General features: G+C 43.6%; 1 protein-coding gene across 1 annotated transcript in view; it reads right to left on the bottom strand.

Moving 5' to 3' along the window:
• rapgef6 (Rap guanine nucleotide exchange factor (GEF) 6) overlaps positions 1–15,114 on the bottom strand; it is a 139,100-nt gene extending 123,986 nt beyond the window's left edge. The window contains exon 1 of the mRNA XM_012922040.4: positions 14,627–15,114. Coding sequence (XP_012777494.1) covers positions 14,627–14,701 — 75 coding nt within the window. The 5' untranslated portion in view covers positions 14,702–15,114. The remainder of the gene's footprint in view (positions 1–14,626) is intronic.
• Between the last annotated feature and the right edge of the window lie 4,277 nt (positions 15,115–19,391).

Raw genomic sequence — 19,391 nt, 5'->3', positions numbered from 1 at the left:
GGGGGACAATGTCTGCATCTTCTAGCCATCTGCGGCTCCATATTCAAGCGGTCCAACACCGCAAGCATCAAAGCTGCATGTTCTGGTCCCGCAAAAAGGCTGATTAAAGTGCATACTCTAAGTCAGTCTGGGAACCCATCCACCAGTCTCATGACTTTGCCTCTGGGGGCAAGATCCACGTTTTCAAGGGCTTCCAGTGCAGCCAGTGGATACACTGGCCAAGATTCGCATTTCCATCTGGCAGGAACCATTTTTGTATTAAGATCAATTTTAAAAAGCTAACGGAAAGCTAGCGTATCAAGAAATGTCTGCTGACGATTACCCAAAGCATTTCAGCAAATGAAATTCCTCGCCTGCTCTCCATATCGGTCAGAATTACAGCAGCTTGTTTCCCTCGTGTTGTTGGTGATGGCTGGTGGACGGACTGATGCTCTAGTCCCTGCTCCAAACGAGCGGCATCATCCATCACACCACACGCTTAAATGGGCAGCAAAGAAGTCGGTCAGCTGATTTTGACTGAACAGTCTGCCGTCATGCCTCTCAGAACCATAAACCTTGTCAGTGTTGGCTTGAAACATTGAAATGTGACTGTTGTACTCTACTGGTACGTCAACATTTTGTGGCTTTAAGTACACACGCTGTTAGTTGTTTCATTTCTCTTCCACTTCCCACATGTGTGTAGGTCGCTTTATTTTTATTCAGAAATAGTACGTTTTAAGAGAGTTATGTGCTTTTTTCTTTAAATTACTAACCTGTAATCATGAACTGGTACTTATATTTGAACTCTAACAGCACTTTTTTACTACAAGCCTCATTCACTCATTTACAAACACACATTTTTGTTTTGTTTTTGTTTTTTAAAATCACACACACTCACACTCCAGTGGATCCATCAGGGGTAACTCAGTTCAGCATCTTTCCCAAGGATGCTTGGATGTGGGGATCTAACCACTGGCAATCCGCTCTACCTCGTGGGCCACAGCTATGATACTCCCACTGACATCAAAAGTTAGGACTCTTGTTTATTTCTTGGCTTCGCGTGGTGCTTAGTTCTGCAATTTTCGTTATGGTGAAAGCTGTCATTCATTAAAAGACCATGCTTTAGCCTTCACCTGTTTCCACTTGGTCATCAATTTTACTCCCCCTCCCCCTAGAGAGCTGGTGACGGGGAATCTTAAGATTTAGTTCACTAGATTTGGAAGACCAATAAAAACGCAAAACATTTGCCTAGCCGTTTATCAATAAGATATATTTTTGGAAATAAACCAAAGATGTGCAAAAAATAAATAATTAAATCAACAGGAAAAAACAAAAGAAGCACTGCAACAAAAATTCTCCATCTCATTAGAGGCCTCGCCTTCTCTACTTAAAGCAAATGCATTCGATCTTTGTGCAGAGAAGCATAACGGATGTCAGGAAACTTTGAGCTGACAGGGGAGAGGGAGTTTTAAATGTCCAGTAAGTCAAAGTTGATTTGACATAAATGGGAAATCTCAGCCATATTCTGCCAGTTCTTTAAGCCTTAATGCCTCTTTGTACTGGGAGGAGAAAGGATCATTTTTGCAGAGTATAATGTCAGGCTTTACAAAAGATAGTCTACAGGGTTTCCTGCATGCCAGGCGCAGTCAGCCTACAGAAAGGAGGGCTGCTGACATCAGCCGGCTCTCTGTTGGCAGAACTGCCAGAAGGGTATTTGTGTACACTGGTGTTCTGTCCAGCCTCATTCCAGTTTTAAGCTCACATTTGGCATTTTCACTGCAAAAACCTGGCTGGGATTCCCCAAACTAGAAATAGAAGAAGAAGAACAAAGTAATTTGCTGCGACGAGAAACAGTTTCCATAAAAAGGAGTGACCCTCCATGAATCATTACATTATTGTGGTGTTGATGGGGAGGGGTTTATGTGCCCCCATCATCCCAGGAGTTATGTTGTTTGCCCCTGGTAGGGTGCCCCCAACTCAAATTGGTTCTGGGTGGATGGTCAGACCAAGAGAAATGTATAAAAACCCCTATGATGGAATAGATCGGTACATAAATAATAACCAAGGGACATGGCTACACTACTCAGGGTAGGGTGCAGCCCAAAAGAATTACACGGGCCCGACCACCTGTGGATCCACCTCTCACGGGATGGGTCATAGGGATTTGGCGTTTTGTGGATCAGGCAGCAGTTGGGGAAATAGGAAAATTAGCAATAGGAAGATGGAAGTATCTCAGGGTCTTGTCCACGATTGAGGGCAGAATGGAGTGGAAGATCGACAAAATGATTGGCGTGGCATCTTCAGTGATCCGGATGCTGTGACAGTCTAAAGAGAAAGCTGTCGCTTCACCGAGTGATCTACATTCCTACCCTCACCTGTGGCCACAGGCTCTGGGTAGTGAAGTAAAGAACGAGATGCCAGACACACACAAGTGGCAGAAATGAGTTTCCTCCAAAGGGCATCTGGCTTCTCTCTTAGAGACAGGAGAGGAGCTTGATCATTTCGGATGGGTTAAGTGTAGAGATGCTACTCCTCCAGATTAAAAAAAGCTAGTTGAGGCCTTCTGGACATCTCCCAAGTGAGGTGTTTTGATCATGTCCCACTGGGAGGAGGTCCCAGGTCAGGTCCAGCACATGTAGGATGGTTGGATGGATGAAATTTAGTACAGTTTAAGTCATGGCCATATTCAAAGATGAAAGTTGATTGAAAAAACAATCTGAAGGTGAATTCCAAAAGAAAGTTATTGTTATTTGCAGTACTGGCACCTACAGCACTACAGGGATGCAGGGAGAATTGCTTTGCTATGATATTCTGATTGGTACGCCTGTAAACTGAATTTTATTGGATTGTTTTATTGTCAAGGAAAACAGCTACATGCTGCCAACAGACCTAAGATACAAAGTCTGTCAAGTAAAGAAAATACTTCAGGGTAGAACAATTTAACTTTGCCACAAATCATTACACTGCAAAGAAACACTCAAATCGTGACCCAGATCCTGACCGGGCATGATCAGTAAGGCAGACTCGTACGCAAACATACAGCTGTAAGTCTCTGCTGATTTCCTTTTCTAACACACATTCCAGACCAGTTTTGCAAGCTCATAAAACTGCTTTAATAAGAGTACTGCGGCAACAGGTTCCTACACAGGCTGCTTCTTGGCCTGCTTTTGCTCAGAGAGAAAGGGAACCAAAACAGTAAAGCGCCAAGTCTGACAGATTTCTGGTACCTCAGAGTACCACACCCTTCATGCTAAAATTAGTCGGTTAACTGGAAATAAACGTGAGTCATTTAAAAGTCTAAATTATCCAGAAAGTAGCCTAATGTTTACAAAGGAGAAAAATCAATGCATCTCTATTACAGATCATTGACAGGCATAAGTAAACAAATGTTGATAGTGAAAATATTAAGCAGATGCACAAATTTTATGAATCTACTTTTCTTTTTGTCATTCCTTAAAGCATAGCTACTTCCTGCTTTAGTACGTGGTCACCCTATGGTCACAGGAGCATCTCCTTACTGCTCATTATCACAAATAAAGCTGTCACGCATTAGTGGCAGGTCACTCTCAATAACCGCACCAACAAGATGGCTAACATAGCATTAACAAGCAAAGTGCATTCCAGGACACTTACATCCCGGGGATATTTATATATTTAAGAATTTAAGCCCTTAACCCCATGCCCCACCGTTTTTTTTTTTAAATATCTACCAAGTTTAGTAATAATCATTTTGCAATTAGGCATTGCACACCAGCTTTTGGCAGAGCAACACAGCAAATGATCAACTCATGCATGCTGAGCATGTCAAGGTAACCCTGTCAGATAACTATGCAATATGACTCCATATGTAGCCTTGATCTGCATTCCCTACAAACTAGGGCTGCTCGATTATGGCAAAAATGATAATCACGATTATTTTCACTGAAATTGAGATCACGATTATTTGACGATATTTATTTAACCCTTTAAGACCTACTATAGAACCAAGTCCACCAGAGCTTATATTATTTTTTTTACATGTTGTAGTGCCATTTGTGGGAGCATTTCAAGTTGCTATACATCAATACAACTGTTATAGCCCATATTTTAATAATATGTATGCATTAAGTCCATAGTAATTACATAAATTGCAAAAAAGTGCAATAAACTACAAAAAAAATTGAAAATCGCTTTTGTTTTGTTTACATATATTTCTACTTGGAGAAATTTAAGAGGTTTATCCCTCAAAACTTTAAATACAATAAAGTTGCAAAAAATAGTTTCCCACCACAGGAAATTTATTTTGAGTGTCTTCATAGTTTTATTTTGGAGATACAGCAATTTTTATATACTGCAGGAAAAACAAAAAACAATCCTATGATGCAGATTTGCAAAGAAAACAGCAGGTGCATCATTTCACTGTGGGAAGTGTTACGAACAGCTGATGGATCGGCAAAGCGTGTTTCTGGAATATTATGTTTTTGTTCCTGCAAGCGCTTTTTATGCAATTTTTGCAAAGCTATATGTGGAACGAAACCGTGACCGAGGACAAGCTGATGGCATCAGATGTAAGTACAACTCCTCCGGTTTCATATGCAAAACAAATTATTGCGCTAGCTTACACGGTTCAGGTTCTACAGGGATTTAAAAATAGTTACGCAAAACGGAGCGTGCTGCTCTGACCGGCTTTAAAGGGTTAACAATGACTTTAAAAAAATAATATAAAATAGTGTGCAACACCACTGAAGTTTGTTTTTTTTAAACTCTCTTTTCAACCAACGGCAGTCACTCTCCAAATAACTTCTGCTTAGCTTTCCGAGCTTCCCTCGGGTCCTCTTAATCAGCGGTCTCCAACCTTTTTTGCGCCACGGACCGGTTTATGCCCGACAATATTTTCACGGACCGGCCTTTAAGGTGTCGCGGATAAATGAGGGAGGGGCTAATAATCGGCTCAGTCATTTTTAATGATCGTTGAAAGCCCAGATCGTAATCGTGATTAAAATTCGATTAATTGAGCAGCCCTACTACAAACCCAACAGCACAGAGCTGACGATATCTGCCTGTTCACGCCTGCTGTCCTGTGTGGAATGTAGTTACGCTTCCCACCGCTTACACACACACACACACACACACACAGACAGACACACACACGCACAGCAGCAGTGACGTGCTATACCGTTTGCGCTATGCATTGCATTCGCATATGCTGGGAACCTTGGGCTTGTGGGCGGTGTGGTTGGTATGGTTGGTGGCACCCACAGGAAAAGCTGACGTGTTTACATTCAAACAATACCCAGCGGGACAAAGCCCCGCTGTTGTTGTCGACTGCTGTGTGAATGAGGGACTTCAAAACAGGCTTTAAACAGCTAAGCTATTAGGGACTTAGTATTACAAGTGGTTCTGTTTCAACACAAGCTTATAATGAATGTGTAAAGTGAAACGTGGGATTACAGAGTGATTAAGGCAGTAAACACAGACTATGGCTAGATTCGTTTCTTAGAAGGATTAAGTGAGTAAACACAGCTAACCAGAAAAGAGTGAAAGCAGCATTTCAGATACATTTATGTAACAATTAGTATTTTTGTCACTGGGGGTGGATTGAAACTAATGTAGCCTTATGAAACTCAGTGAAAAACCTTTGAAAATTCTGTGTTGTTCTAGTATTTCATCATATCCCTATTTAGATGAAACAGTGTCATAAATTGCTTTCATTATTACACTACTCTGCATTTTTTTTTTCAAAGCGCTAACTTTACCCTGGTGCCATTTCTCAGGCTTTACCCGCCTGCAGTAGCATATATATAAGGCTAAACTGAAACCAACAACCACAAACTACATAGAGGAGAAAAACTCACTCACTAGAACTTGAGTCACTACCAGTTTTTCAGCATCTGCCTGCCTCCCTCCCAGTCCACAGGCCCTTAAGCTCAGTTAGGAGGGGCCTTTATTGGATCCACAAGGAGAGCTTTCAGTGTCCCAGGTCAGGGGAAGGCTGTGTTTATTCACCCAGTTAAACACACAGACACACACAGCTTCGCCACTCATACACAGACTGCTCTGTGCCCGTTTAATTTCAGATTTCCTGTTGTCTCGGCGGTTCTTCTGGCACAGTCGGGTTTGTTGATGTCATTGCAGGTATGTGGGAGTATCCCCTGCAGATGCGAGTTAAGTTGCGCTGTGTTTACATCAGGCTGGATGAAAAGACCCTCGTCGTCTGACGCTTTGGGGCAGAGACTGACGAAATGTGACGATGTTGCAAGTATAGTCGCTGATATGACATGAGACTGTATATTCAAGTCATTCATGACTGTCACCTTAAAGAACCTTAATAAAGAATCAAGAGCCACAAGTGGAACTTTAGAAACCTGGTTCGACAGGCTCGTGGTCGTTAGGGGATTGCTTAGGTGTAAGGAAATGAAACCCAATGATTACCCAAGTCAAACCACGGTTAAATTAAAGGAGCAGGGTGGCCTCTCGGGTCTGTGTGTCAAAACAGTTCAATTTTATTTTATTTCTGTAGCGCCAAATCACAACAACACTTGCCTCAAGGGGCTTGAATTCAGGTTACATAATGGGGCAGCCTCACAGCAAGAAGGTTCCTGGTTCAAAGCCTTTCTGTGTGGAGACTGCATGCTCTCCTCTTTGCCTGCAAGGGTTTCCTCCAGGTACTTCCTCAGCTTCCTCCCACAAAAGTGTTACACAAATGCCAGTCAGTTCCTTTCCACATTTAGTGTCCTGTTAAAATACATTGATTAAACACTGATGAAAGGTTTCTGCCAGAAAATTCAATAGGCCCAGCAGCTGCAACCAGCCAGCATCCACCCACGAAGATGCCAGCTGTGCGGGACGGACGGATCGCTGCCCTGTGTAGGTGCAGCTTTGCTCACAGAGACAATCACAGACAAAAGACAACATCCAGCATGAAGACAAAGTCATTGTTAATCTTTAAAAAACTAGAAAGGGTAACAGTAGTGCAACAAAGATGCTTGCTATCTAAACAATTTTAACTATTGTCTGCTTTTTCTGTGACCAACACAACCACTGGTTGACTTGTGACAAATGCTGGTTGAAGAGTGAGATGCCATCCCACAATGTGTGACCAAGCTGGTGACCAGCACGAGGAAGAGGTGCCAGGCTGTTACATTTGGTAAAACCAATAAATAAAAGTATTTTCCTTACAAATGTGGCACCAGTTAGGGAGAAATAAACAAGCTTTTCAGCGGTATAAGAGTTTTTGCCAAGAGGAATTGCTATAACAATGATATAAAGACCAAATACAAAATTTTGTACTTTTAGTGCTACGTTTACATACTCCAGTTAACCAGTGAATCAACAGGTTTTTCATGGACACCTTACACACCTCACTCTCATTCTCATTTAAATGCAAACACCGCATTGAACACATGGTGCTTCAGCAAAGGGTTCATCCTAGCTCATCTGTTGTTGCAGCAACAGATAAGCTAGGACGAACCTTTTATTGCCATCTGACAACAAACAGTTATTGGGCAATTCAAAGTGGACTTGCGTCATTTTGTCACCAGTACCTGAAGCAACACACCAACACGTAAGCAAGATCTAATTTAATTTGATGTGCACATTACTGTGGATAAAAAGGTTCATGTAAAATCTTCTAAGTAGGAACTTTTGTGTCATATCTTCTGCATTCAAATAGCACTATTTTATATCCATCTCGCATTTATCATTGTGAGATGTTTTCTCCCTGTTCTGGCGTGAAAGTTCACGTCAAAAAATTACACAAAAACTTCATCTGAGGTTTTCTTTATGCATCCACACATATCTGTCTAACATTGCCTACCTGACTTTCTCAATGTAAAAAACCCATATCTTCCCCCTCCCACCTCTGAAGGACCTTCTTGTATAACCTTCCAGTAACTTTGTCTCTTACTTTCCCCTTCCTGCCTTCTGTGTCACCTCTTCAATAATCTATACCTCATAAAAACATTCTTATCAACGAGTGCATCTCTCTGGCTCTCTCTCCCGCTTTCTGTATCATAAAAACTTCCTCAGTTTCCCTTCTGTTGTCGTGTATCTATTGTGTTGCAACTCTTTTTTTATGACTCATCTGACTGTTCCCCCACCTTCCATCTCTTTACCCTGTTCTAATCTTTTGATTTTTCCACTCTCCCACTTATTTTCACCCATTTTCTCCCTTTGCGTTACTGATCCAGTGTTTGCCTAGCACGCCAGTTTATAACTGGCATAATAGTCAGTCTGACACTGTGAAAGGAAGTCTCACAAATTCAGTTTCTCTTCAACAGATGTCTAAACCACAGGCCAACCTGTGGTTTAGAAACCAACAGTAAATGCTGAGAAATTTTCTGCCGTGTATTTATGTTTGAAAGCTTAGCATGAGAAATGGGTATATTTTCTTAATTTTCTGCAAAGTGGGCCAGCAATGTACAATAGGCAGTTTTAATATGGAAACCACCTGCATTACACCTCTTCCACCAAAGCAGTCCCGACAAAGCAAAGACCTCTAAAGACGGCCTGTGCTATCAGGCAGGAGGACACGAGCTATAGGTTCTTTAAGTCTCCTCCTCAGACTTTGTCACATTCATTAAAACTTTGCAGAATGATGCACCATCCTGTTGGAAAGGGGGTGAAGGGAGTCTGCACCAGTGTTTAGTACACGTCAAAGTGGCAGGGCCAACTTTTCTCAGCAGAACGAGAAGAGCTTTCTTTCCATAGTGCATGGACTCATCTTTTCTCCAGGTGAACAGTAGACGTGCGCCTGGTGAAGGAAGAGAAAAGCTGATTCATCAGAGCAGGCCACTTTCTTTCACTTCACCACAGTCCAACTCTGATGCACAGCCAGCTACGAGTCCATGTGAGTTACCATTAAGTCACACTACAGATCTTAGCCAGCATTAAGGTTTTCAGCAATTTATGCCACAATCAGTGAGTACTAGGCACCCATGACCCTGTTAAGAGTTCACTGGCTGTCTTTCCTTGGACTGCTTCTTATACTAATCACTGAATACTGGAAACACCCCACAAGACCTTCCTTTTAGGAGACACCTTGAAAAACTCTGTGCAGCCAACACAGCTTGGCTCATATCAAATTGATTCTTATGCTGCCCGTTTTTCCAGCACTTCCGCTTCAAAAAAGTGACAGTCCACATGCTGCCATATACATCCCGCAACTTGACAAACGCAACTGCAACAAGATAATCAGTGTCATTTACCTCACTTCAGCTGGCAGTTTGCGGCGTTCGCCTTCAAAAACGCTGCATCCAAAAATTTGGCTTTGAAAGGTTAATTCACTCGTCTAAAACATCACTTCCTATTCACTTCATTCACCTCGATGCTGCCCCTCGATGACAGAATAATGTCTCACTGACTATATTTTATAAACTGGCAAAAAAATCCAACGAATTGCTTGGCTCATCAAAAAATGTCAGTGTGTTCAAAAGCTGCTGATCTGAGATTTGATTCCATTTCTTGACTGAAAACTGGGAAAAAAAGGTTTTCACAGCCGCTGTTTAACAATGACTGTTATTATGTGATTTAGGAGGAAGAACAAGAAGGTGAAAGGAGAGACTGGTGGTCAATTTATTTCCCACTTTATGTGTAGAACAGCAGTAGAGCAAAGAATCATGTATGAGCAAACCACTCATACATTATAAATGACCAGGCCTGTTGTCATTAGTGCAGATAAGTGGAGTCAAGCTGTACAGGTCTATTAAGTCATGAGATTTGACTGGTTCTTTATAACATTTTTTATAGAATTTTTAGGGTGGATTGTTGAAACAGATTAACTGTTATGGAAAAAACAATCTCTACTAATAGGGTTTTGCAATGCACTGGCAGAAACCCTGAAGTTGTATTCTGCAAAGTGACCAAATCCATTCATTTTCTTTTGCTCATCCAATTCAGGAGGGTTAGTGGGGGTGGTGGTGGTGTGGGGGGTATTGAGCCTATCCCAACTGCCATAGGGTGAGAGATGGGGACAGGACGCCAGTCTGTCACAGGGCTAACAAAAAAAGACTGACAACCAGTCATGCACACATCAGATCCACCAGCCAGTTGGTGGATTTGAACCCAGGACCCTCTTGCTGTTAGGCAACAGTGTTAACCAACACGTGCCACCATGCTCCCTTAAATATGAAAAATGTCTGAATCAAACTTCAAAATGCAACCCACACAGTTCTCTGTAAAATGATGCATGTGTCAAACTGGTTTTTACTTTGGTTTGTTTTACTGGAGTACTTTCCTAATTTTGCAATAATTACGGTTAAAACAGCAACCCAAGAGAAAATTGCATAGTCTGAGGTACTTTATGGGTAATAAAATATCCTGTCGTAAAGTAGGCTGGGTTAATTACTGAAGCCTAAAGATATAGCTCAAACTGCAATATCAGTACAGCTAGAAGACGCCAGGCTTGTCTAGCAACATGTCTAGCCATGTTCAGTGGTAATTAGCTGTAAACTACATCGAACCAATTGGACGCCGCAAATATCTGAGAATATCAGTTTTATAGTTACTGGTGTCACGCATGTTTGGGTGTCTTCACCTCCTGCTGTCTATATCGCTGAAAGTCACCAGAAGCGTATTTTGAGCAGACTTTGTCAGCTGTGCAGCGATGCCCGAGCAACACCGAAGAGAAAAATAAAGTACCAATAAAAGCAAGCAGGAAGCAAGAAGACTATATATGCCCACATGCAGTTTCAGATACTAAATAATGTGTGTGTACTTTGCACAAAAGCACATGCGGAGGCTTTCTTTTAATGTCATTCCCCTTAAGTGTTCTGTCATTTACATCACAGCACTTAAAGGCTCAGCATCAGAGAGAGGGGCTTTACCATCTTAGTTCACTTTCTAGAAAGATGCAACTGAGGTGTCGTGCAGAGCAAAGTATATTCCATATAAAACTGGAATTAGGATGCAATTTCCTGTCAGCCTCACGCAGATTTAGCTCGTTCTATGACTTTAACTATACCATATATATGCGACTCTGCATTTCCACGGTAACGGCAGATGACTGCCCCTCCCTAAACCAGGTTCTCCTATTTAAAGGGAGTTTTTCCATCCCGCTGTCACCAAGTGCTTGCTGATTATTGGAGTGTCTGTCTATTATTGTAGGGTCTTTACAATATAAAGTAACTTGAGGCAATTGTTGTGATTTTGCACTAAATAAATTGAATTGAAATTACAGTTACATGAGCCTCTCTGATGCAGTGACATTTTGATCAAATAAAGAAAATCAGAATACTTGGTACCATTTCCACTGTTGGACATCATCTAGCCTAGGCTGCCCTCAGCTGTGGGGCCAGTTTTAAAGAATGAATGGGAGCCAAAGGCCTCTAAAGAGAGGAAAATGACAAATGCTGACATTTCTGTGCTGACTAGACAGTACCAGGGCCCGTGGATGGAGGCCTTTAACCTGGGCAACAATTTTTTAAATCAACATCCCAGTGTTATCCTTTACTTAACCCTAATTTGCTGAGCTGTGTCAGCGCTGAGCAAACCACTGTCTTCGGTAGCTCCTGCTGAAACACACGGCCTCTTTTGAAACATTTCTCTGCGAGCACTCCAAGAACAAGGCTTCGACCACACACCGATATGCTCCTCCGCTCTGTTCATGCTTGCTGAGAGAGCAAGCATCTCTCCTTTACTTGCACCTTTCCCTCGGGAGCCTGTGGCTTTGCGATGACTGGAATTCCCATAAATGTCCGATGTGTACTGGGAGAAGCCCAAACCACTGTAAATCACCCAGGCATGATTTGTCGTCCGTTACCACCGGGGCGTCTGGATGGCAACGAGAAAGGTAGGCAGGGAGGTAAAAAGACCCACAAAACTAGGGAGGGTTGGGGAGGAATTAAACGTGCGGTGGGAAAGATTTCACACTCAGCCAAACATCTGTACATGAGACAGGCGTACCTACAGCACATCCAGAAAATTCAGATGACAGGTTTCCAGTAAAGTACAATTGTGAAAATTCACCTGATTTAAGCACAAAGACTTCTTAGCTGTTTGTTTTCCAGTATGTCTCTTTCTCTTCTTTTGTATATAAATGTCCTGTTTTCTATTTATTCTTGCCGTTTACCATTTGTATTTTATTTCGGCACAGTTGATGTGGAGCACCTACAATTTAGTTGTACGTGTACAATGACAACAAAGGGCTAGTCTATTCTATTCTCTCACGCATACTCCATGCTGGCCGCTAAGCCACCGTGCTACATGCTCAATTGCTTGTGTTGTACCACCTTTTCCTTGCCCCAAACTCCTACAACCTTGAATGTGGCATGCTGACACAAGAAGGGACATGCTACTTTGCAAAGCAGAGGCCATAGAAACACTGCATTTTCAGTTTTCATCAAAATTTCGCAAAAAAGAAAAAAATCCCCACAAGGCCTCGTAGCCCCTGTTTAATCTCAAGTTCATCTCTACTAAGCCTCAGGTACGCAGGGGGAAACTGATCTCTGGAAACCACGCTTTCATACCCAAGAACATGTCCCGACTCATGTAAAAAGAAAAACACAACGACTCAACATTATTATTAGTGATGTAGTACAACACAATGAGATGGGTAAAACATAAGCAGAAGAAGAGATCTGACGCTGATCTGCAACAGAGTGAAGTCAAGCCAGCAGCTAAGGTCAAGATTTGGTTGTCGTCACTGGAGCGAAACACGCGTTAAGGTCCTGAGATTGTGTGAGGATTCTGACACAGATTTGAGAAGATTTCGTGTACTTCTTGAATCTGGTTATTGCGTCTGTCGCACCTCAAATATAGCGAGTCTGTTTTTAGGCTGTTTGTTATTTGGAAGGTTTTTTTTCTGCCTCAAAGCAAGAAGATCTTGGGTTCGAATCAACCGACCAGCTGTGATCTTCCTGTGTGAACTTTGTATGTTCTCTCCGGGTACTTTGGCTTCCTCCAACAGTCCAAAAACATGCACTGGGTTAGATTAACGGAGGATTTGAAATTTGAAAAAGATTTGAAAAGCTCTGTGATAGACTGGCGTCCTGTCCAGGGTGTACCATGCCCTTTCACATTACAGCAGCTGCAAAAGGATCCAGACTCTAAACTGGATAAGCTGAAGAAAATGGATGATAGATAGTTGGATGGATGATACGACACTACCTACATCCTTTAGCGTCAGTCTGTACACTTAATCATGACCAACTGGCTCAGCTGTAGACTACTCCATGGCTACTTGTGAGAGTTTTAGACCAGGGGTGTCACACATAATGCCCTGAGGCCAAATCCAGCCCAGCAAAGATTTGAAATGCAAACAAGGGTCTACATTTTGGACCTAACTGTATTCTCTAAATTTACAGCTTCTTAATTATACCAAAAAGTAATTAAGTAAGAAATAAACACACAGCAACTCACCCATGTACAAATATGATCAGTAAAGTCAAAAAAAGAGTTACTTTGTAAGTATCACACACAAATAATCACAGACCCACTTCGTTGCCATCACTGTGTCATATTTATAGACTAAACAAGGTTGTTTTGGTTTGTTCAAGTCTGCACAAAAGCTCTCTATGACGGTGTGAAAGAGGCTTTCTACCTTCCATACACCCCACAAGCAAACAGGAAATTGGAGCCTTTAAAAAAAGAGCAGGGGCACCTCCAGAATTTTTTCATTGGGGTGGCCGTATGGGGGCACACCAAAAACAGAATTTCCAGTTTTATTATGCTGTTGTCTAATATAGATTCTTTAAAAATGTGGAAAACGAGAGAAAGAAAAGAATTATATGCCTAGTTAATTTCCCGCAATTAAAGTTGATAACACTGAAAATGGCTACATATGAAAACCAAATTAGAGTTTGAAATTCATAATAGTCGGTTTTAAATAACAAGTTAATGTTTCATCTCAACATAGGGTGTCTTCCTCTCTCTTCCTCTCACCTTTATTAAAATTATTACCAACATAGGACTGCCTTGTCAGGGGTGGCAGCAAATTCTGGGCGTGACCAGTGCCCCCCTTTGCCCCCCTCTTGGTGGCGCCCCTGAAAGAGGAGCCTTTCCAAAAGAAGAAAACACAATATTCTGGAGTCTGATTTTATGTGCCTACAACTTCAAAACTATCACCAGAAACTGAAAACGGAGGGGCTGTACTCTCTGAGTTGTTTTGGGTGGGTGGGGGGCAGAGAGTGTAACTAAAGCAATGACAAGCCAGCTGTGTTTCCATAGCTTCACACAGGGAGGAGGCAGAGGAGGGATGAGAAAGGAGCAGCAGCTATTAAACTTAACTGGCCTCGATCGGGATGAGGTTTGCACAAACTCACTCCCAGGCTTATGGATTTAGCCATCTGATGGGAAGCTGCGAGGTTAGGGTTTGTTTTGTAAGACAGGATGTGGGGGGAAAAAATTTAAATTAAAAAAAAAAAAAAGGCAACCTTCTCAATGAACCACTCCAGAACCATCAGAAACTCTGACACTAAAGTCTGCTAATCTAAAAACTAGCTAAATATCTATTTCCCCCCCTTTCTATATTACAGACTGTTATTTAAGTCATGTACACTTTCCACTAACGAGCATGTGACTTCACTGAAAAGTCTCAATTAGATCGTTATACCACAAGCAAGCCACTGTTGGCTCAATCAAGTCAAACTCCAAACACCAAGAGGCGCAAACGTTTGATTTTAGCAAACATTAGCGAGGCAATGCTAATTAAAGAAACGCTGGTTTTGTTTACCTCCGCCGTCCGCAGCGAGGGCGGCTTCTTCAAAGCCTGCTTAAAGGAAGTTTCCATAGCGCCGGTCATTTTCATAACTTCGGCTCAAATCCACAGTAGGACTTTTTACTCCGTCTGACTCTCACTTCACGTCTCCTAGCTGCTCTTAGTCGACCCGGGATGACCAAATCCCCGTGGATCTTGTCCTCGCCAAGCCGAGCATGGATGGAGTTTACTCCAAACGGACCGACCGAGAACTCCTTCTTCTCCAGGAGAAGAGAAAGGGGGGGGGAGAAACTTCACTCTCAAGTAGCTCCTCGTTACTGTGCGTCTGAGAGAGAGCAGGCACCGCCAAAGTGTGACAGAAAGTTACGTCTGTTGGACCTGCTGCCTTGATTTCTGTACATCTTTGGTAAAGGAAATATCCACTTCGGTAGTCAGCGTCATTTAGATCCAGGAGTTCAGATTTAGATCCCTCCTCCCGCGAATCCGACGGTGGAGAGTTGACGACATCTGTCTGCCCGAGCGGGGTGCTGCGTTTACGTTCTGTCGAAAATTACAATTCATCGTGATAGTAGCTACACGTGTGCGCCACAAGTGGTAGCTACAGTTGTGCTCATAGGTTTACACACATTCGTCGTGGACGTTTAATGATATCTGTTAACTGTTTTTGTTTTCCCCCAGGCTGAAGTGACTGTACAGCAGGTTTGACACAACACCAATACTCAGAACAAGGAGAAATTCAGAGAGATTAGCGATCATATAAGTAAGAGAATTGTAGATTTACATAAGTTGTCAAGGTCTCTTAGAGCTACAGTTGTTTGCCAGTTGTTTCTAAACAACTACAGATTTCAAGATCAACCATTTAAACAACTATTTAAATAAAACTATTCAGACACAAGCATGACCTGAATTAGAAATGGCTGGAACACCAGCATCACCAGCAGTGTCCACAGTGAAGCAAGTTTTACATCACCATGAACTGAGAGGGTGTTGATAAAGAAACAAGACAAGCCCCTGCTCCAAAATCAGTTTGTTCAAGCTCAACTGAAATGTGCTGCTGCTAGGGGTGCAACGATACACAAAATTCACGGTTCGGTTCGGTTCGATACTTTGGTGTCACGGTTCGATATTTTTTCGATACAAAAAAAATGTTCATGCCTTTTTAATTTGTCATTTATTAAAATTATAAATATATATTTTAACTCAAAAGTACAGTTTTTAAATTTAATGTTGCTGAAACAAAAATAATTAAAAAAATAAATATATCTGATTGAGGAATCACTCATCTTTGGAAAAGAGAGTTTATTACAGAGAAATGGCTCTTCCCAAAATAAAAGCTATACTATACGCTTCTTCTGGGCTATATTCTCAGCAGCATATTGTAGCGGGTCAGGGCTGTTCGGGGTTCTGTTTGTACAGTTATGTTTTGTTTATGTTGCCATAGTGACGGGTGACGCCCTCTTGCTGCGACGGTGTGTCCTTCCGGGGTCAGAGGGCGCCCTGTGTGTTGTTGTTGTTGTTGCTGTGCGGTTGCCGCGCTGAGCAGTTAGCTAGCGGCAGTGTTCTTCTGCAGATGTCAATAAACGGCTGTGCTCCCTGGCTAGCTCACGGGAAGCAAGACCAAACAACACCTCCGTCTCCTCGTTGTCTGAGCTCGCCACATTGGTGTCAGAAGTGGGATGATGGTGGCACCCCATGTTCTGACCCGAGTGACTTTTCCCCCGCCTGTCGTGACCGGCAGTGCGCCAAAAGAAGGCACCTGGATATTTGCAAAGTGAAAGCAAAAAACAAGCGCAAATTCAAACGCGATTTCAATATGTCACATATTGACAGTGGCTCACCGATGCCAATGACATAATTACCCAGCTACATTTCCGAAAGAATGCAAAAGCATTGACATATATTTTTCCTTCCTACAATAGCCCGACGGGCAGGGCAGAGATAGATTTTGGTAGCCCGACTGGAAAAATCGCTAGCCCGATTTTGCAAGCCCTGTGTTACAGGCATGGCCCTTTAAGGATGAAGCCTGATGGGAAATGTATTCGGGATGTGTGTAGCGGGACTGCCTGGTGTGTGTGTGTGTGTGAAGAGAGAGAGCGGAGAAGGGGAAAAAGTAACGGTTAGCTACAGAAGAGACGGAAAGAAAATAAATAAAAGGAATATAATAACTCCCTCGACAGCCAGAGTTGTGTCGGCGATGCTCGCTGTGAGTAAACTGTTTCAGCCCACTGTACGCTGTGTTCGTGCCTTAGAGAAGAAATAAAGTTCGGTGAAGCAGTTTCCTACGCCTCCTTCGATCTTTTTGCTAGCGGAGTTGACTTGTATAGTAAGCTGTTGCCGGCTACGAGTCAGTTACGGAACCTTCAAGTAACTGCCAGAGGTTTCCTTACTACGGTTCGGGGCCGCGGATCTGGCGCGGTAACACCTGTATCTGATTGAGGAGTCACTCATCTTTGGAAAAGAGAGTTTATTACAGAGAAATGGCTCTTTCCAAAATAAAAGCTATACTATACGCTTCTTCTGGGCTATATTCTCAGCAGCATATTGTAGCGGGTCAGGGCTGTTCGGGGTTCTGTTTGTACAGTTATGTTTTGTTTATGTTGCCATAGTGACGGGTGACGCCCTCTCGCTGCGACGGTGTGTCCTTCCGGGGTCAGAGGGCGCCCTGTGTGTTGTTGTTGTTGTTGCTGTGCGGTTGCCGCGCTGAGCAGTTAGCTAGCGGCAGTGTTCTTCTGCAGATGTCAATAAACGGCTGTGCTCCCTGGCTAGCTCACGGGAAGCAAGACCAAACGACACCTCCGTCTCCTCGTTGTCTGAGCTCGCCACATTAGTGTCAGAAGTGGGATGATGGTGGGACCCCATGTTCTGACCCGAGTGACTTTTCCCCCGCCGGTCGTGACCGGCCGGTGCGCCAAAAGAAGGCACCTGGACATTTGCAGGACTTTGTGTGGGGCAATGGGGTCGTCGGGGACGACTGACCCCTTAGGCGGGGGCTATGTAGCGGGTCAGGGCTGTTCAGGGTTCTGTTTGTACAGTTATGTTTTGTTTATGTTGCCATAGTGACGGGTGACGCCTTCTCGCTGCGACGGTGTGTCCTTCCGGGGTCAGAGGGCGCTCTGTGTGTTGTTGTTGCTGTGCGGTTGCCGCGCTGAGGAGTTAGCTAGCGGCAGTGTTCTTCTGCAGATGTCAATAAACGGCTGTGCTCCCTGGCTAGCTCACGGTAAGCAAGACCAAACAACACCTCCGTCTCCTCGTTGTCTGAGCTCGCCACATTGGTGTCAGAAGTGGGATGATGGTGGCACCCCATGTTCTGACCCGAGTGACTTTTCCCCCGCCTGTCGTGACCAGCGGTGCGCCAAAAGAAGGCACCTGGATATTTGCAAAGTGAAAGCAAAAAACAAGCGCAAATTCAAACGCGATTTCAATATGTCACATATTGACAGTGGCTCACCGATGCCAATGACATAATTACCCAGCTACATTTCCGAAAGAATGCAAAAGCATTGACATATATTTTTCCTTCCTACAATAGCCCGACGGGCAGGGCAGAGATAGATTTTGGTAGCCTGACTGGAAAAATCGCTAGCCCGATTTTGCAAGCCCTGTGTTACAGGCATGGCCCTTTAAGGATGAAGCCTGATGGGAAATGTATTCGGGATGTGTGTAGCGGGACTGCCTGGTGTGTGTGTGTGTGAAGAGAGAGAGCGGAGAAGGGGAAAAAGTAACGGTTAGCTACAGAAGAGACGGAAAGAAAATAAATAAAAGGAATATAATAACTCCCTCGACAGCCAGAGTTGTGTCGGCGATGCTCGCTGTGAGTAAACTGTTTCAGCCCACTGTACGCTGTGTTCGTGCCTTAGAGAAGAAATAAAGTTCGGTGAAGCAGTTTCCTACGCCTCCTTCGATCTTTTTGCTAGCGGAGTTGACTTGTATAGTAAGCTGTTGCCGGCTACGAGTCAGTTACGGAACCTTCAAGTAACTGCCAGAGGTTTCCTTACTACGGTTCGGGGCCGCGGATCTGGCGCGGTAACACCTGTATCTGATTGAGGAGTCACTCATCTTTGGAAAAGAGAGTTTATTACAGAGAAATGGCTCTTTCCAAAATAAAAGCTATACTATACGCTTCTTCTGGGCTATATTCTCAGCAGCATATTGTAGCGGGTCAGGGCTGTTCGGGGTTCTGTTTGTACAGTTATGTTTTGTTTATGTTGCCATAGTGACGGGTGACGCCCTCTCGCTGCGACGGTGTGTCCTTCCGGGGTCAGAGGGCGCCCTGTGTGTTGTTGTTGTGGCTGTGCGGTTGCCGCGCTGAGCAGTTAGCTAGCGGCAGTGTTCTTCTGCAGATGTCAATAAACGGCTGTGCTCCCTGGCTAGCTCACGGGAAGCAAGACCAAACGACACCTCCGTCTCCTCGTTGTCTGAGCTCGCCACATTAGTGTCAGAAGTGGGATGATGGTGGCACCCCATGTTCTGACCCGAGTGACTTTTCCCCCGGTGCGCCAAAAGAAGGCACCTGGACATTTGCAGGACTTTGTGTGGGGCAATGGGGTCGTCGGGGACGACTGACCCCTTAGGCGGGGGCTATGTAGCGGGTCAGGGCTGTTCAGGGTTCTGTTTGTACAGTTATGTTTTGTTTATGTTGCCATAGTGACGGGTGACGCCTTCTCGCTGCGACGGTGTGTCCTTCCGGGGTCAGAGGGCGCTCTGTGTGTTGTTGTTGCTGTGCGGTTGCCGCGCTGAGGAGTTAGCTAGCGGCAGTGTTCTTCTGCAGATGTCAATAAAC

Source organism: Maylandia zebra, linkage group LG10 (assembly GCF_041146795.1).
Source record: "Maylandia zebra isolate NMK-2024a linkage group LG10, Mzebra_GT3a, whole genome shotgun sequence".
In the NCBI taxonomy this organism is placed as follows: domain Eukaryota; kingdom Metazoa; phylum Chordata; class Actinopteri; order Cichliformes; family Cichlidae; genus Maylandia; species Maylandia zebra.
This window is presented reverse-complemented; position numbering and strand designations above follow the sequence as displayed.